Source organism: Lagenorhynchus albirostris, chromosome 1, assembly GCF_949774975.1.
Source record: "Lagenorhynchus albirostris chromosome 1, mLagAlb1.1, whole genome shotgun sequence".
NCBI classification, from domain to species: Eukaryota; Metazoa; Chordata; class Mammalia; order Artiodactyla; family Delphinidae; genus Lagenorhynchus; species Lagenorhynchus albirostris.
The window spans coordinates 15,028,965-15,047,216 of NC_083095.1; the positions used below are offsets into that span (position 1 = coordinate 15,028,965).

The 18,252-nt window shown below is 35.8% G+C and overlaps 1 protein-coding gene across 2 annotated transcripts in view; it reads right to left on the reverse strand.

Moving 5' to 3' along the window:
• The window catches only part of TTC8 (tetratricopeptide repeat domain 8), a 51,150-nt gene that overhangs the window by 16,769 nt on the left and 16,129 nt on the right, over window positions 1-18,252 (reverse strand). For both annotated transcript variants that reach the window (XM_060166004.1, XM_060165993.1), the window contains 6 exons: window positions 17,870-17,933; window positions 17,596-17,755; window positions 17,311-17,400; window positions 14,629-14,673; window positions 9,846-9,931; window positions 1,945-2,032 (listed from right to left, as the gene is read on the reverse strand). In XM_060166004.1, the coding sequence (XP_060021987.1) occupies window positions 1,945-2,032; window positions 9,846-9,931; window positions 14,629-14,673; window positions 17,311-17,400; window positions 17,596-17,755; window positions 17,870-17,933 (533 nt within the window). The remainder of the gene's footprint in view (window positions 1-1,944; window positions 2,033-9,845; window positions 9,932-14,628; window positions 14,674-17,310; window positions 17,401-17,595; window positions 17,756-17,869; window positions 17,934-18,252) is intronic.

Consider the following 18,252-nt stretch of genomic DNA (forward strand, 5'->3'; position numbering starts at 1 on the left):
TAAGATTATGACATTTTTTTCTTCATGACCTTGGATCCTCTGTTTCTTCCTAAACATTCAGATTGTGCTTTGAAGAGGCCCAAATGGATACACAAAAAACTGCTTGCAGTGTTTACTGCTAAAGTATGAGATTAGAGGGAAGGGTATGGATGAAAACTTCTCAATTATTACCTTACATGCTTCTGAACTGCTTTTTAAAATATAGTAAGTATATAATTCCATATACTATGTAATATAAAATATTTAATAATTTTTAAATTAACAATCTAAAATTTTAAGAAATAATGTGGTTCCTAAAATCTGCTTGGTCTCTATTACTGAGCAATAATTCCTTCACATATTAAAGAAAATAAGTAAATTGTACCTCTATATAGTCATGTAGGCAACAGTGGATTTAAACAAATACATTTATGAAACAATAGTCAAATTAGAACTATTAAATATGACTCTAGTCATATTTAACAATAGTTAAAAAGTACATTTTTTAACCATGTGGCAAGTGATTATCAATTAAGATAATAGTCAAATACTGTGACCTGAGTTATAATTTCAAGCTGTCAGAAAATTTTACTATGATGTTTAGAAAACTCTTTAAGAATTTTAACATATAATGTATAGAAGATACTTAGAACCAGATAGCTTCAAATATTTCTGAAAAACCACTATAAACATACTAAGATTATCACAGTAAGTTTATATGGCAGAACTTCCATTTTGTTTCTTTTTAGTATGCAAACGTTAATACCATATTTTTTGAATTTTCTTTTATTTATTTTTTTATACAGCAGGTTCTTATTAGCTATCCATTTTTTTTTTTTTTTTTTGCTGTACGCGGGCCTCTCACTGTTGTGGTCTCTCCTGTTGCGGAGCACAGGCTCCGGACATGCAGGCTCAGCGGCCGTGGCTCACGGGCCCAGCTGCTCCACGGCATGTGGGATCTTCCCGGACCGGGGCACGAACCCGTGTCCCCTGCATCAGCAGGCGGACTCTCAACCACTGTGCCACCAGGGAAGCCCCAGCTATCCATTTTATACGTATTAGTGCAATACCATATTTAGAAAGTAGCAGCACTTCCTTTTACATCTCATCTTCTTTTCAACCTCCTTTACCACACTTTTTTTTTTTTTACCACACTTCTTAAATTTAAAAAATTCTTAAAGATATAGCAAGATGATATCCTAAGCACCACTTCAACAAATGTTCCTTTAAAGTAGCCTCGGTGAGGGTAAAGAAGTAACTTTATTCCAATACTGAAAATTCTAGGTGGCCCTTCACTTCTGTTGTGGTTTGTGGATGGTACTACAGGGCAGTGAGTCAGCTCTGGAATCAGAAATTCCTGAGTTTGAATGCTGGCAAATAGCCAAGTGAGCTTGAAAATCTTAGTTACCCTCTTTAGGTCTCCCTTTCCTTAAGAATACAAAGGAAATGTTAAAATCTGCCTCGTGGTGTTGCTATGAGGGTTAAATCGCATATGGAACAGACCCGATAGGATACCTTACCACTGAGTAGGTGCTCAGTAAATGGGAAATATTGTTTTTGTAATAATGGCAGAGCCAAAAAGTGAAGGACCTATATAAAAACAATCCCTGCTCTCTATAGTCTGCTTAGGTGGGAGACAAGTGTGCTGCAGAAAAGTGCCTCTCTGGGGCTTGTTACCCATGGGGGTAGTAAGCCTGGGGCATTTTCTTCTGTTCTAATGGGGAATATTTCAAAGGTGTTGTCTTATTTTTCATGGCAATCAATTTTTCCTGAGATGGGTATTCTCCATATGTTCTCACCTTTTCCCTTATTATTAAAAAAGAAAAACAACAACAACAAACTTAAGTCTGAACACATTAACTTGTCAAATATTCCTAAAGAAACTGGTAACTCTCCCCATGCACTTGTCAGAATTTAAACATTTACCCTGAGAAGACAAATTCTACTCAAATTAAGAATACTTACTTTTGCCAAGTAGAGAAATGTATCTACCATTTCCTGCTGCTTCAGGGCTGATTTAAATTGTTTTTCTGCTTCACGATGCATTCCTAACCTAAGAACAGCCATTTAAAAAATTAGACATTCAATTTAAAATAAATACTACAGCATTTATTCATACCTTGAGGATATGAATTAGAGACAAATTACATCTGTAAGAGTAAGCATGTAGCAAAGAAGGTGATGTTATACACACATACATATTAACATGTATGTTTATATAGTTTAGGAAAAAGATTCCTGTTTTCCCATATTCACTGCCTAATGCTTAAATGGTATGTAAAGAGTCTGTCTGAAGCCTAGTCACAGCAGGACTAATAGCCACCAGGGAGCAAGGTCACACCAGTTCACCACCCAAAGAGCTTATGATCAGCTGACATATGTCACATGACCTCAATAAATGCTTGGAGCCTCCATTTTATTGGAAGAACTGAAGATGACATTTCTTTGAAAACATCTGCTTTGAGATAAAAGCCCATTTTTTTAAAGTGAGGTATAATGACATACAACATTATATTAATTTCAGGTAATAATTTGATTATTTGCATATATTGCAAAATGATCATCACAGTAAGTCTAATTAACATCCGTCACCATACATATGTTACTATAGTTACAGAATATATACTTCATTTTGTTAATATAGTTACAGAATATAGATATAGTTACAGACTTTTTTCTTGTGATGGGAACTTTTAAGGTTTACTTTCTTAGCAACTTTCAAACATGCAATACAGGATTAACTATTGCTGCGATGCTGTATGTGACATTCCCATGACTTGTTTATTTTGTAACTGGATGTTTGTACCTTTTGACTCCCTACACCCACTTGCCCACCCCCTACCCTCCAGCTCTGTCAACCACCAATCTGTTCTCTGTATCTATGAGCTTTGTTCTTTATTTTATTTTTTTAGATTCCTCGCATAAGTGAGATCATACAGTATTTGTCTTTCTCTATGAGACTTATTTCACTTAGTATAATGCCCTAAAGGTCCATCCGTACCATTGAAAATGGCAAGATTTCATTCTTTTTCATGGCTGAATAATATTCCATTGCATATATATATATGCACGCATACATATATATATATTATATATATTTCTTTATCCATTCATCTGTTGATGGACACTTAGATTGTTTCCATATCTTGGTTATTGTAAATAATGCTGCAATGAACATGGTGATGTAGATATCTTTTCTTTGAGTCAGTGTTTTCACTTTCTTCAGATAAATACCCAGAACTAGAATTGCTGAAGCATATGGTAGTTCCATTTTTAATTTTTTGAGGAAGCTCCATACTGTTTCCCATATGGCTGCACCAACTTACATTCCCACCAACAGTGCATGAGGGTTCCCTTTTCTTCACATACTACCAACACTTGCTATTTCTCATCTTTTCAATAATAGCCATTCTAACAAATGTAAGGTGATATCTCATTGCGGTTTTGGTTTGAGTTTCCCTGATGATTAGTGACGCTGAGCGCCCTTTTGTGTACCTGTTGGCCATCTGTAATGTCTTCTTCAGAAAAATATCTATACAGAGCCTCTGCCCATTTTTTAATCGGATTTTTTTTTTTTTTACTATTGACTTTCATGAGTTTTTTTATATATGTTAGATGTTAACCCCTTTTGGATATATGATTTGCAAATATTTTTTCCCATTTGGTAGGTTGCCTTTTCATTTTGTTCATGGTTTCCTTTGCTGTGCAGTAGCTTTTTAGTTTGAAAAAGTCTCACTTATTTATTTTTGCTTTTGTTGCCTTTGCTTTTGGTGTCAAATCCAAAAACTCATCACCAAGACCACTGTTAAGAAGCTTACTGCATATGTTTTCTTCTAGGAGTTTTATGATTTCAGGTCTTATATTCAATCTTTAATCCATTTTGAGTTAGTTTTGTATATGGTGTAAGATGGTGATCCATCATTCTTTTGCATGTGGCTGTCCTATTTCCCAACACAATTTATTGAAGAGACTGTCCTTTCCCCATTGTACATTCTTGACTTTTTATAAATTTTTTAAATTAATTAATTTGTTTTTGGCTGCATTGGGTCTTCGTTGCTGCGTGCGGGTTTTCTCTAGTTGCAGTGAAGGGGGCTACTCTTCGTTGTGGTGCCTGGGCTTCTCATTGCAGTGGCTTCTCTTGTTGCAGAGCACAGGCTCTAGGCACGCGGGCTTCAGTAGTTGTGGCACTCAGGCTCAGTAGTTGAGGCTCATGGGCTCTAGAGTGCAGTCTCAGTAGTCGTGGCGCAAGGGCTGTTGCTCTTCGGCATGTGGGATCTTCCCAGACCAGAGCTCGAACCCGTGTCCCCTGCATTGGAAGGTGGATTCTTAACCACTGTGCCACCAGGGAAGTCCCTCTTTTGTAAATTTATTGACCACATGTGCGTGGGTTTATTTCTGGGTCCTGTTTTCTGTTCCATTGATCTATGTGTCTGTTTTTATGCCAACAGCATACTGTTTTGATCCCTATAACTTTTTAATTTAATTTAATTTAATTTATTTTTTATGCAGCAGGTTCTTATTAGTTATCTACTTTATACAATCCCTATAGCTTTGTAATTTGGTTTGAAGTCAGGGAATGTGATGCCTCCAGCTTTGTTTTTCTTTCTCAAGGTTGTTTTAGTTCTTCAGGGTCTGTTGTGGTTCCATACAAATTTTAGGATTGTTTGTTCTATTTCTTTCAAAAATGCCATTGTAATTTTGATAGGGATTGCACTGAATCTGTAGATTGCTTCAGGTAGTATGGACGTTTCAACAATAATAATTCTTCTAATCCATGAATGTGAAATATCTTTCAATTTACTTATGCCTTCATCAATTTTTTTATCAATATCTTATAGTTTTTGGTGTACAGGTGTCTCAACTCCTTGGCTAAATTTATTCCAAGTTATTTTATTTTTTGATGCTATTGTAATTGGGATTGTTTTCTTAATTTCTCTGATAGTTTGTTATTAGTGTACAGAAAGCAATAAATTTCTGTATATTCATTTTGTATCCTACAAATTTACTGAATTCACTTATTAGTTCCAATAGTTTTTTGGTGGAGTCTTCAGGATATTCTATATATAGTATCATGTCATCTGTAAACAGACAGTTTTAATTCTTCCTTTCTGATTTGGATGCCTTTTATTTCTTTTTCTTGCCTAAACTTCTCTGGATAGGACTTCTAATACTATGTTGAATAAAAATGGTGAGAGTGGGCATCCTTATCTTATTCCTCATCTTAGAGCAAAATCTTTCAGATTTCCACCAATGAGTATGACTTTAGCTGCAGGCTTGTCATGTACGGCCTTTACTATATTGAGGTACATTTGCTCTACACCTGCTTTGTTAGGAATTTTTATCATAACTGGATGTTGAATTTTGTCAAATGCTTTTTCTGCATCTACTGAGATGATCATGTGATCTTTATCCTTCATTTTGTTAATGTGGTGTATCACATTGGTTGATTTGCATATATTGAACCATCCCTGCATCCCTGGAATAAATCCCACTTAATCATTATTATGATCCTTTTAGTGTAATGTTGAATTTGATGTGCTAATATTTTGTTGAGGATTTTTGCATCTATGTTCATCAGTGATATTGGCCTGTAATTTTCTTTTCTTGTGGTGTCCTTATTTGGTTTAGGACATTACCATTATCAGGGTAATGCTGGCCCCATAAAATAAGTTCAAAAGTGTTCCCTCCTCTTCTATTTTGTGAAACAGTTTGAGAAAGATTGGTATTAATTCTTCTTTGAATGGCAGAATTTACCTGTGAAGCTCTCTTGTCCTGAATTTTTGTTTGTAGGGAGTTTTTATATTACTGATTCAATCTCCTTACTAGTACTTGGTCTGTTCAGATTTTCTATTTCTATGACTCAGTCCTGGAAGATTTTATGTTTCTAGTAATGCATCCATTTCTTCTAGGCTGTCCAGTTTGGTGGCCTATAATTGTTCATAGTAGTCTCTTATGATCCTCTGTATTTCTGTGGTATCAGTGGTAACATCTCCTCTTTCATTTCTGATTGTATTTATTTGAGTACTCTATTTTCTTGGTGAGTCTAGCTAAAGTTCTGTTAATTGTGTTTATCTTTTCAAAGAACTAGTTCTTGGTTTCATCGATCTTTTCTACTGTCTTTTTAATCTCTATTTCATTTATTTCTGCTCTGATCTTTGTTATTTCCTTCTTTCTACTAACTCTGGGTTTCATTTGTCCTTCTTTTTCTAGTTCCTTGAGGAGTAAAGTTAGGTTGTTTATCTGAGAATTTTCTTGTTTCTTGAGTAGGCATTTATTGCTAGGAACTTCCCTCTTAGGACCGCTTTTGCTGCATCCCATAAGTTTTGGTGTGTTGTATTTCCATTTTCACTTATTTCAAGGTATTTTTTGACTTTGCATAAACCCATTTTTAAACTTTAAACAATTTTGAGGTAAATAGTAATTGCCACTCGAGTAAAACAGCTGTACCATTTTATTATTCTACAAACATTTTCTTTTCCTTTTTTTGTATCTAGTCTATGAACTTCAGACTTGTTCCTTGCCTAAATATAACTGCTCTGATGTCAACACGCACTTCTTCTGCCCAGGGAAATGAAATCAATCATTAAAGCGCACTTCAGCCTGTCTTTAATAGATCTGTTGGGCTTTCTCATAACTACTCATCCCCAGACATCTAAGAGCTACTTAGCACTTTATGACAATGCTTTTATTTTGTAAAATAAAGTCAAAACAACATACAGTATGGTCCATTATGTTACTTTCATTCTTGAAAGAATAGCTTTGTTCTTTTTTCCTAACCTAAGCCTCAAGTACTGGCATGGCTATACCCAGCTATTTGGGACAATGGACAATGTGGGACAATGGACAATGTGGGACAATGAGGTTAAAAGTGACCCCAAAATCTGGCCTAAAGTTAGAGGATGTGTGATGTAGTAGAAGCCCCTACCGCTTCAAAGGTCCCACAACTTTTACAAGGAGTATTCATAAAATGTTATCAGAGAACTCTGAAGTTCTGAAGAATGGCTTTATATTTATATACAAAGCTTCAACTGAACATTCAAGTCTTAAACACGTGGCTGAAGTTCAGTCACTGAATTCCATGAACACCTAATTATCCATGAGAGTCTATATTTGTAACTAAGTTGTCTCTTTCAAAAAATGATTTAAAAGGGATTACAATAACAAGATACATGTAAAATAAGAATATGAAAACAGAAATAGATTTATAAAAAAAAATGGAGAATAAACAAATTAAAAAGCAAACAAGCAATCAGAGCTATTGAATCACCTGGAAACCAAAGAAAGGAAAGAAGAATGAGTCATATGTGTTTTATTACTGTACCCTTAAGAGATCATTTCTTCTAGCCCTATCAAAAAGGAATTTATCACATGGGTTCCTGTGCAGAGGAAATGGAGTGGCCACCATGTGTAAAGAAAGTCTAGGAATAATGAAAACATCAGTCAAGTTCACAAACACAGGACAATATCAAAGAATCAGAGTCCAGAGATGATCTCCACCAACTGCCAACTTGTTCTCTCCAATTTAATTCAATAAACATTGTCAAGGATCAACTGCATGCACATTTAATGATGGTAAGGAGTTGCAAAAATGAAGATAACAACCATGTTCTGAAGGCACCAGTAAAGATTGAAACAAAACATATTTTAAAATAAATTTAATTGCATTATGGCCAATGAGAAAAAAAGTGTTTTGAGAGCACAGCGGAGGAGCAAACTAAGTTTCAGCGGGGAAGTAACAGGCAAGATTTTGACAGCTAGATAGGATGGGGTGGGGGTGAGGGAATATCTCTGATGGAAGCAAACTATCAGCATAAGCACACAAGCAGGAAAGTACACAGCATGTCAGGGGAGTGCTGAGTTGTTGGGTTTAATTGAAAAGGAAAACACAACAAGGAATGAGAGAAGTAACAGAAAAGTGAAAAGCTGTAGACTGGGACAAAGTCATGGGTGCCACACTTAAAATCCAGACTTCATTTCAGAGATAATGGAGATTAACCAAAGAATCCAACAAGAGCTGTTTTTTTTGCAACAGTTACTCTGACAGTGGGGTATACAGGAAGGATTGATGGGACAAGAAAATGGAGGCAGTACCTAATGTAGCAATTCAAACAAAACACACTAAAAGCCAGGATTAAAGCACTGGAGTGGGAATGGGTAGCAATGGAGCAACTGTAAGAGATACTGCAGAGGAAGAACCAGTAGAACTTAATGATCAGGAGCAAAGAGACAGAAGTCAATATGGGGCTACATCCTCTGGCAATCCATCCTTGCCATCTTTCTCTGGGCTCCCACTGCACCCTGCACTTGCTTCTATCATAATGGGAACCACATTTATAATTGTTTCCTGTTCTCTCTCCTCCATTCAAATGTAAGCCATTTGAGCAAATGAATAAATGAATGAATGCTGAATACATAATAAGACAAGAAGCTATTAAGGAACAGAGGAGAAAAATAATTAATATGACAAAATATACTCATTTAAATGCCATCTTATATGGATGGCAGAAGGAATCCAAGTTGTGCTTTTCTCTCATTATTATAGATTTCTGAGAGTTTTGCTTAGAAGCTCAAGATTTCAAGCTTGTCTTCAGAAATTATATTCATAAGAGTTTAATGTTATAATTGTCCAAAATTACCTTTTAGCAGAAAATACTTCCTCAATCTAACAGTAGGAAAAAATACTTCAGAGTTCTATGTGAAATATCTAAATGGAAAATAGTCTTAATTTCAATAGTAGAAGAATAAGCATCCTTTTTATTCTATTTATATATTTCCTTTTCCTCACAGTGTTTAACTAATAACTAAAGTTAATAACCATCGAAGGATACTCACAGTACCTAGTCTACCTTGTTTTTGAATAATAAAAGACATATTTATCTTTATAAAATATAATTTTTCATTTGTCACTATTTTTCAAATGCTCCTAGTGCATTTCAATATCAAGCAATCATTTCAGATCCTATTTACCAGTTGCTATATAATATGCATAAATTATTACAGCTTTTTTTATCTCTCAATTAATTTGCTTAAAAATGTGTTTAAACATTAAGTAAATTAGTGTAAGACTATTTAGATCCTAGAGAAACACCATGGGATTGTGCAAATAGTAAAAGAACTGGCATCAGAAAGCTGAGCTCAAATTCTTGTTCTGTCACATACTAGCTACATGAATTTGGGAAAGTCACTTTATCTTTCTGAGGCTCAGTTTCTCACATCTGGACAAAGGGCTAATAATAGCAACTATATCCAAAGTGCCATAAGATTTAAGTGAGATAATGTAATGTGTGGACAAGCTATCTCAACTATAAAGCACTTTACAGACGTGAGGCATCAGTAGAAATAAAAACTTGATGGGGAAAGAATCTAAAAAAAAAAAGTGGATATATGTGTATGCATAACTGATTCACTTTGTTGCACACTTGAAACTAACACGACATTGTAAATCAACTATACTCCAATAAAAATTAAGAAGGAAGGAAGGAGGGAGGGAGGGAGGGAGGAAAGACTTGAGAGCCAAGAGGAGTGGAGTGAGAACGAACAGACTCGATTCTAGTCCTAGGTCTGTTACTGACTAGTTCCTGATGCAAATCACAACCTCTCTCTGGCCTCAGCTTCCTCATCTGAAAAGCAGTGTTGGATGTGATGGTCTCAAAGTTTCCCCTTCCCAGCTCTAAAATTTTACTATTCTAAAGGTGTCAGTTCTTAGTGCCATCATGTGATTGCTAAGTAAATGCTTCCTCACGTAAGCCAAAGACACAGTTCTCCTTTCTTCGTGAGGAAATCTATCCCCCAGAAAAGGTTACCAGATTTGAGACTCTAAAATATGTTGCTGCTTCTAAGCCTTTTCCAAATAATCAAAATTTTACCTGTAGTAACATTTTCCAATCTGCACTTTCCACCACCAGTCCTTGTACTGAGAATGCTCTGTGGAGAGGGCAGCCAAATCCAAAGCCTTTGAAAAACAATTCATTTTAGATTAGGATTTTCTTTTCTAACAATAAACAAAAACAAAAAATAATGAAATAAACTATATAATTAGCATCAATCAAAACATGCATTAGAAATCAGACAGAAACTCAAGCTGCTCATGTCTCCAGATGGCCCCACCAATCTTCCCTAAATAATCAGTTCCAGACCAGAGGACTGACAGCAGATGAGAAGTAAACAGTGATCAAAGGGAAGCAGATGTACAGTCTATTTGAATACAATTTTAATATACAAGGTACAAAAATGGTATTTAAAAATCCGTCAGTTTTTACCCTCTCCCAACCAAAATGCCTCCAAACCCAGTGGGAGTCAAGCCTTTACCACGTAAGGCAGGCCCAACTGCAGGCCCCACTTTAACGACAGGTGTAGAGAAATAAAGAAAGATCAAGTATGCAGACAGAAAAAGGTTTGAAAACAGGGTCATGAAGAAGAGTGAAAGGAGCTGGGGTACTTGGGTAACCGCCGTCTTTTAACAACCATCATTCCATTATTCTGACATTACCTCACATGCCAGTAATTCTAAAGATCAGACTTTCCTTCGCTGCAGACTGAAAGAGATCTTCTTAACTGCTTTTGCATTTTACATGTGTTTATCCCTTTCTCTCTAACGTCTTCTAGTTTGTTCCTTCTAGTGATTATTTAAGATCAGACAAGAGACATCTCATTAGGAATTAGGATTCTATACCAAAAAAGTGGAAACCATTTGGACAAAGAGGAAAGTAAATCAATCTTTATACAAATTCAAAGCTCACAGAAATCTGAAGCTCATATAAAGATTTGGTGAATAAAAACTCAAGTTATTAGTTTAAAAAGAATTCCGATTTTTTAATAATACTTGTTATTCTTGCTCTTAAGGTTGAAAACCTTTTATTCTTTAGTCAGTGTTAACATCATGATGATATCCAACAGCTCAGTTAAAGTAACTCTTAGATTTTCAGTTCTATAATCTCAGAATGCATCCCATATTATTGCCCATTTCTTAATATTAACGCTTTTCTGAAATGAATGCCAGAAGAGCTCCTTGAATCTCCTACTGCAAAATAAATAACTTTCCTTGTGTTCCCCATCTTCCCTCGCTCCAGGGGAGACTTCTAAATATGCAAACTATTTATATAGGAATGGTGTCACCATGCTGAGGTTCTAATGGACTTGAAAAATCAACACCTCTACTTGAAAGCTATGGAAATTAAAAGCACACTACACACTATGTTCATATGCTTATTTTTCTTTTTTTCCCCAAGCAAGAGGTAAAAATGGAAGTGAAAAATGAAGAAAAAAAGTATAATTTCAATTATCATTATCTCTGGAAATACCAGAGAACCATATTTCAATCAGCTCAGTTCAGGAGTAAATTGTAAATATCTGAATATATTCATTTTAACTTAATCCTCTAAAAGACCTGTTCCAGCGAATAGATCAGATTCACTTTCATGTTTAATATAACAGACCTTCTATTTTTCAGAAAAATGTCATTCTAAATTTTTTTTACACCTTCTAATTTTTCCAAGATTAGACCTAGTGCTGATTACAGGCTGCTGATTTTGCTTTCAGATATGGTTCCTATGTAGGACCCACAAGTTTGTCTAAACCAATTAAGGAAATTAATATGATTACTGATGTAGAATAAAAATGGTCCAAAAAATTACATATTAATGATCACTCTTCATTTGAAGACTGGGGCTGCACTAGACAAAACCACTTGTGACTATTTCAAATGGACTCTAAATTCCCCGAGGACAGGCATCCACTTCTTAACACATCTCTGTTGTTCTGCAATGTCATTGTGCGGTTAAGAGGCCCTCAAGAATTATTTGTTGACTGAATTAATTCTATTCTTTACTTCTGACTTACGTTGAAAATAACTTAAGAACCAAACAAAACTGTCATAGTAATAAGATTCATAATTAAAAGCTATTAACATTTTAAAATTTTAAAGAGGTTACAGAGAGCTATATTTCTTTAAAGTCTTCCCCAGTTTTTTAAAATAAATTACTATATACTTATATTTAAGGATCTTTGAATAAGTCAATCAATCCGATATCTAGATATTAATAAAGACCTAGAAGGTCATAAATAAAAGGCGTAAGTTTATAAAAGTCCATAAGGGAACCTTGGCAGATCTCAACAACATGTTTGTGAATACATCCACCTGGGCATCCCAGTGACCTTCCTAAGTAATAGTGCTCCAACCTCTAAAGTTTAAAAAACAGTCATCCTTTCACTATTGTTAGAGTTGCGACAACTTCAGCATGACGAAATTAAAGAGCATATGGAAATAAAGATTCCAGAATCACCAACCCACACGCCCCTTCAGTTTGTCAACATTGCCAATACTGCCCCAAGAAGGGAGAGGAAGGAAGTTATTAAGAACTCAAAGGCAGAAATACAGTTTTCCATAGAACAAATTCTATTTTTTCAATGTAGCTGAAGAAACAACATTCCTCAACAAAATTATGTAAATGCCAAGATGCAGAACAACATCTTCAAGATGAATAAAGACATCATCACTATGACCTATAAACAGCATATGATCTGTCAACTTTCTGAACCCATTGACTACAACTCTTCCCCTTCAAAGACCTCACTCCAGCCACAGTGGCCTCCTCACTGTTCCTTAAACAATCCAAGAATGCTAATATTCAGGGCCTTCGCAGTTAAAGTTCTCTCTGATTTACGTGCTCTTCCTCCACCTAACCATATGGTTTGTCTCCCTTCATACAGGTCTCTGTTTAAATGTCTTTTCAGAGTGGACTTCACTGACCACTTCCCAGCCCATATAAAAGGACAAACTTCCCCCATGTCATCTATTCTCTTACCTGGTTTCCCTGCTTTATTTTTATACTGCTTATCCCATGACATTTTATATATTTTTAAGTTTGCTAACTGTCTCTATTCCTTGCCCAACCGGAACGTAATCTCCAAAAGAGCAGAGATTTTGTCTGCTTGCTCCACTCTGTAATCTCAGGGCCTAGAACAGTGCCTGGCACACTGTAGTGGCTCAAAATATGTTGGATGAAAGAATAAATGTCTCTGCAATAAATGAATTAATCTTCAAAAAGTCAGGATATAGCTTTATGATACTCTAGTAATTACAAATATTTACTCATTTATAAAATGGGATGGTATTTGAATGTTTCTTTTTAATGACAGTGTAACTACATGATTTTATATATCACCCTGAAACCCTCTGACCAGCTATATATTGAGTGAAAATGGCATGTACTGACTTTTATTTACAGAAATGTGCATGGTTTCTCAGTTGCCCCAACCTTAGTTTTCTCTTTTCTCGATGTGACCACATCCACTATCACTTCATTATCGATAACTCCCATACTCTGTGTATCTGGCCCAGGACCCCTATATTTTAGTGTCACAGCTTCCAATACATGCAGTGACATCTCCACTTGGATAGCCTTTCACAATTTCAAACTAAAAATGCCTTCTAGTGAATTATTCAGCTTCTTTACAAACTGACGTCCTTCCCTAATAATCCCATTTCTGTTAGTAAAACGGTCATTCTTCCAGCATCTTTAAGAGGCAAGTTTGAGCTGTGTCTTTCCTTTGTCTCCCATACCAAATCTAGATCACGTTCTGTCACTTCTTTCTCTAAAATGTCTCTGACACCCCCATTTTTGAGAATGTGGTTTATTTATTTCTCTTTCCGTACCTTGCTCATGTTTTTACCCTTCTTTTACATTTTTTCCCATCCATTCCAAAAAATCCTACTGATTTTATGGAGTTTTACTAATATTATCCCCTGATTTTTCCCCTTGATCTTCAGTACCAATTTCACATTCCGGCAATTACCTTTTTAACTGTTTCATTATGTCAATTCTATTTCCTCAGCTAGATTACATGGCTTGTAGAGGCAGGAACAAATATCATATTTTTATTAGTTTTCCTAGTACATAACATAATGGTTGACACATAGAAAACACAATTGAGAAAAATGCTTTTGTCTTCCTGAATACTTAATATATAAGGTTTTTTCCTTGAATAAGAAAATGACAGAAAATACTATCATTAGACACTGTAGAATTAACTACATTTGATTGGACAAGATTTGTGAAGTTACTGCTCATTTGCATATTAGCATGTTGAAAAACGACACAAATGGAGAAGTCCTGAGCATGTAACCTTAAAATTCTCTGTTGAAAGGCTACCAAGACGACTGATTATTGATTATTGTTGAAGCTGGGTGATGGTTGATACAGGCTCATTATACTCTCCACTTGCACATGTTTGAAATTTTCTATCATAAAATGTTAAAGGGGAGGAGATGGGGAACACTACAAAGAGACCAGAAATACATGTATTAGTAAACCTATAATCACTATATGGACCAAAGAAGAAAATGGATCAACAATGCTAACTATTAGTATAAAAAATAAACTTTAACACAAACATACTACGCAGCATTCTCCATTATCTATATCTTGCCCTTTAGTGGAGATCTACTACTCTATAGATCAGGCACAAGTCTTATGACTTCTATAGTTATACAAAGTTTCCTACTGAAACTGACAGTGGATTTGAAAGTATCAGTAATTCTCCAATCTTCATAATTCCATCTGTTTATAAGGTAAGAAATAGAACATTTCAGAATCTAAATCCCCAAAGTCATAAAAATCACATTAAAAATAGTGCAAATTCAAAACTTACAGTCTTAACATCATTTTCATGATGAAAGATATACTCGAACAAAGCCTGTGTAGAAAAAAATGCAAAAAAATACATTAGATTTTATTTTAACAAAGTACTTTATTGTCATATCAAAACTCAAAGGCCATTTTTTTTTGTTTTTTGGGGGGTTTTTTTGGTTTTTTTGCGGTACGCGGGCCTCTCACTGTTGTGGCCTCTCCCATTGCAGAGCACAGGCTCCGGATGCGCAGGCTCAGCGGCCATGGCTCATAGGCCCAGCCGCTCCGCAGCGTGTGGGATCTTCCCGGACTGGGGCATGAACCCGTGTCCCCTGCATCAGCAGGCGGACTCTCAACCACGGCGCCACCAGGGAAGCCCTCAAAGGCCATTTTGACAGCAGCTAGATTGAACCAAAATAACAAAGTACTGTAAAGTGCCTGGGATTTATAAGTAAAGGGTCTATCCATCATTTGTTACAACCATTCATTTTAAAATAAGGCTACTTATAACTGATTCCTGTTTTCACAGAATACGAACTGGAAAGCTCAAATAATTCAACAATTTTTTTCATATTACACATACTATTTTATCAGAAAGAGACAAATGAAAAGACCAACTTTAGGACTGTCATAAAACTGCATGTATTATACAGTGATTATGATATTAATAATGACACTTTAGACATGGGAAAATCTGGAAGTTCTTTCTGAAACAAAGTAGAGTTTAACTGTAAAGTAGGGAGTTTTTCCTTAATATGCAGATGCCTCTATGTGCAGCCAGGGCTGAGAATCATTATTCTAATACTGCCCCCAACCTATCTGGATAAATAAGCATTTACCAGACTACCTCTTGGTGGTACTACATTTGTCCATAACACCATTATTTTATACTTGCAAAGAGGCTAGCACCCCTGAAAGATATCAAGATTATTAACAGAGATGACCTGAAGGCAACCAAAAAAAGAAATCAGGATGAGGCCCTCTTTAGAAAACTATTCCTAATCCTCCATTTGTTCTCTTATTAAAAAAAAAAAATTATGAGAGCAGTTGGTGTTACCACTGCCATGAAAAGGATGTTATAACACCCAAGGCAGTGTCAAGGAGTCACCAGCCACCCCAAGCAATATGCCAATATTAGAAATGAGTCCAGATAAGTCAAGGCAAGTTGGGGACCAAAGACAGAGAAACCTGGCATTATTTCTACAACACACTAAATAAGTGCAAAATCTAGTTCATCTAAATCTAGTAACATAGACCAGGTCTGTCCTGGAAGCATCCTAATTTGAGGGAAATGCCTCTACTGACTACACTCCCTGGTTAGAAAACAACAATGGTATTAAGTAGCCATTCAGCCACCTCAAATAAATGGCCTAAAAAGATAAGGAATCAGATATTCCTCATAAAGGAAAGGGAAATAAGTAAAACTTTATGATTTTGCTAAATGAAGTTGACTGGGTTGCTATCAAATAAGAAATTAAGAAAAACATCATTGGGGGGCTTCCCTGGTGGCACAGTGGTTGAGAATCTGCCTGCCAATGCAGGGGACACGGGTTCAAGCCCTGGTCTGGGAAGATCCCACATGCCGCGGAGCAACTGGGCCTGTGAGCCACAACTACTGAGCCTGCGCGTCTGGAGCCTGTGCTCCGCAACAAGAGAGGCCACGACAGTGAGAGGCCCGCGCACTGCGATGAAGAGTGACCCCCGCTCACCACAACTAGAGAAAGCCCTCGCACAGAAATGAAGACCCAACACAGCCAAAAGTAAATAAATAAATAAACTTTAAAAAAAAAAAAGAAAAAGAAAAACATCATTGGCATTCTTATAGTCTGATTCCTTGTTTGCCAACTGGCATTCCTTTCCCTGATTTAAATTTCAAGTCTGTATGGCTAGTGTCCTTTTTCATTTTCCCTAGAGTGTTTAATATTTACTAAATATGTTAAACGCCAGTAGAACTGATAATAGGAATGAGCTCAGCACTCATGCACAGAATTCATAGAGATTACAGCTAAAAACCTGAGCTAGGCTTACACCAATTTCCAGAAGCTAACTGCTCCTGGCTCTGCATTATTCCATGCTCACCTCTAAACTTTTCTGTACTGGAAAGGTCACGAACATCCTCCTTTCTCTCCCTCTCCCTCTCCCTTCTCACTCTCTTATCACTTTTTCTCTTGCTCTCACTTTCTCTTTAATTTAGAGGAGCATTTAATAGTTAGAAGTACTAATGCAGTTGGCTTGCTGCTGTCTGGCTCAAGCAATCTTTATTGAGATGCCAGATTAATTACTAATTAGAAAGAGAACATTTTTTTATCTTCTTTTTGACAGTTCTAAAATCCTACAAGGATAGAAAATTATTTTTCTGAGAACAGTCCAAGCTGAAAAAGAAAAATATACACACATACAGATGATCTCCTAAACTTCATTACCCAAAGATGGTGGGTAATGGGTAACATCTGCTTTCTTTGTTATAAATTGCTGTTCTTTATTAGGAGAAAAAGAATTTCCTATTATAATGGTATATATGCTTTATTTCTGATTGACTTTCCTTAACTCAATACTAAGAGAAATTTTAGATATTAGAATAATTAAACATTTCCATTTCAATCAAGACAAGGTCTTTTCTTCACAGATTTTTATCCATTTCCTGTAATGTTATGATAACATTTTGAACATTACTTCATAACATAAAATAATTTGAAGTACATACCTTTGCCAATTTAGGTTTCTGGGCATGTTTTGTTAAATTCAGTCTAGATAAATTTATAAAAGGTCCATCAGGACTTGTAAGCATGGAAGCCTATGGGGAAAAATGATAGAACAAGAAATCTGAAACTTTCTCGAAACACAAATTGAATTTAATGTGCATAAAATTATAAAGCCAACACAAGTAAATTTTCCATATAACTGTCTACTATAAAAATAGTGAAAAATGATTAACATAACATAAATTACTTTGGTCATACAAGGCTATGGTAAAGCTGACAGAATTTACCGTTCCCAGCCTGACAAATCTTCCAGATGAGCTGGTAATAGGGCGAGCTGTGTAGGCAGTTCTGGGTGTTCTGATGGCCTGTTCCATAGTGCCTGGCCTTCCACTTTGTGTGCTGGGTCTAAGGAAACCTGTAATGGGTCTTCCAGCTTGAGTGATCGGCCTGTGAAGATTGTAAATTGTTAAAATACAAAGAAGATCAATAAAGGAAGATTCTCATGCAGCCCGGTCAATATTTAGTGGCAAAGGGAATGAAACAGGAGTATACTGAACATACCTGACAGCTGGACTAGGCCCTCCTGTCTGATTAGTTCCAGGGAGTTTCAGAGATGTTCCAGGACCTATCAGATGAGATGGCAAATTCAATTTGTATATTATTTATTGATCTGTAAAAACTGTCCACTAACGCAATTTTCACAAATGTGCTAGCCTGGTGAAAAAGACATTAGTAACAGGAAATGTATCTAGAAAAATGTGTTTGAGATTAATATTTATTGAGTACCTGTCATGTTACTTTTGTTATTACATTTAATCTCCACACTAATTCTGCAAGGTAGGTAGTACTAACCCATTTAGCAAAGGCTTAGAGATTTAAATAAACAGGTCAACCTGTTAGTAGAGCCAGCATTCAAACTCAAGACAGGCGGGTTCCAAAGCTCC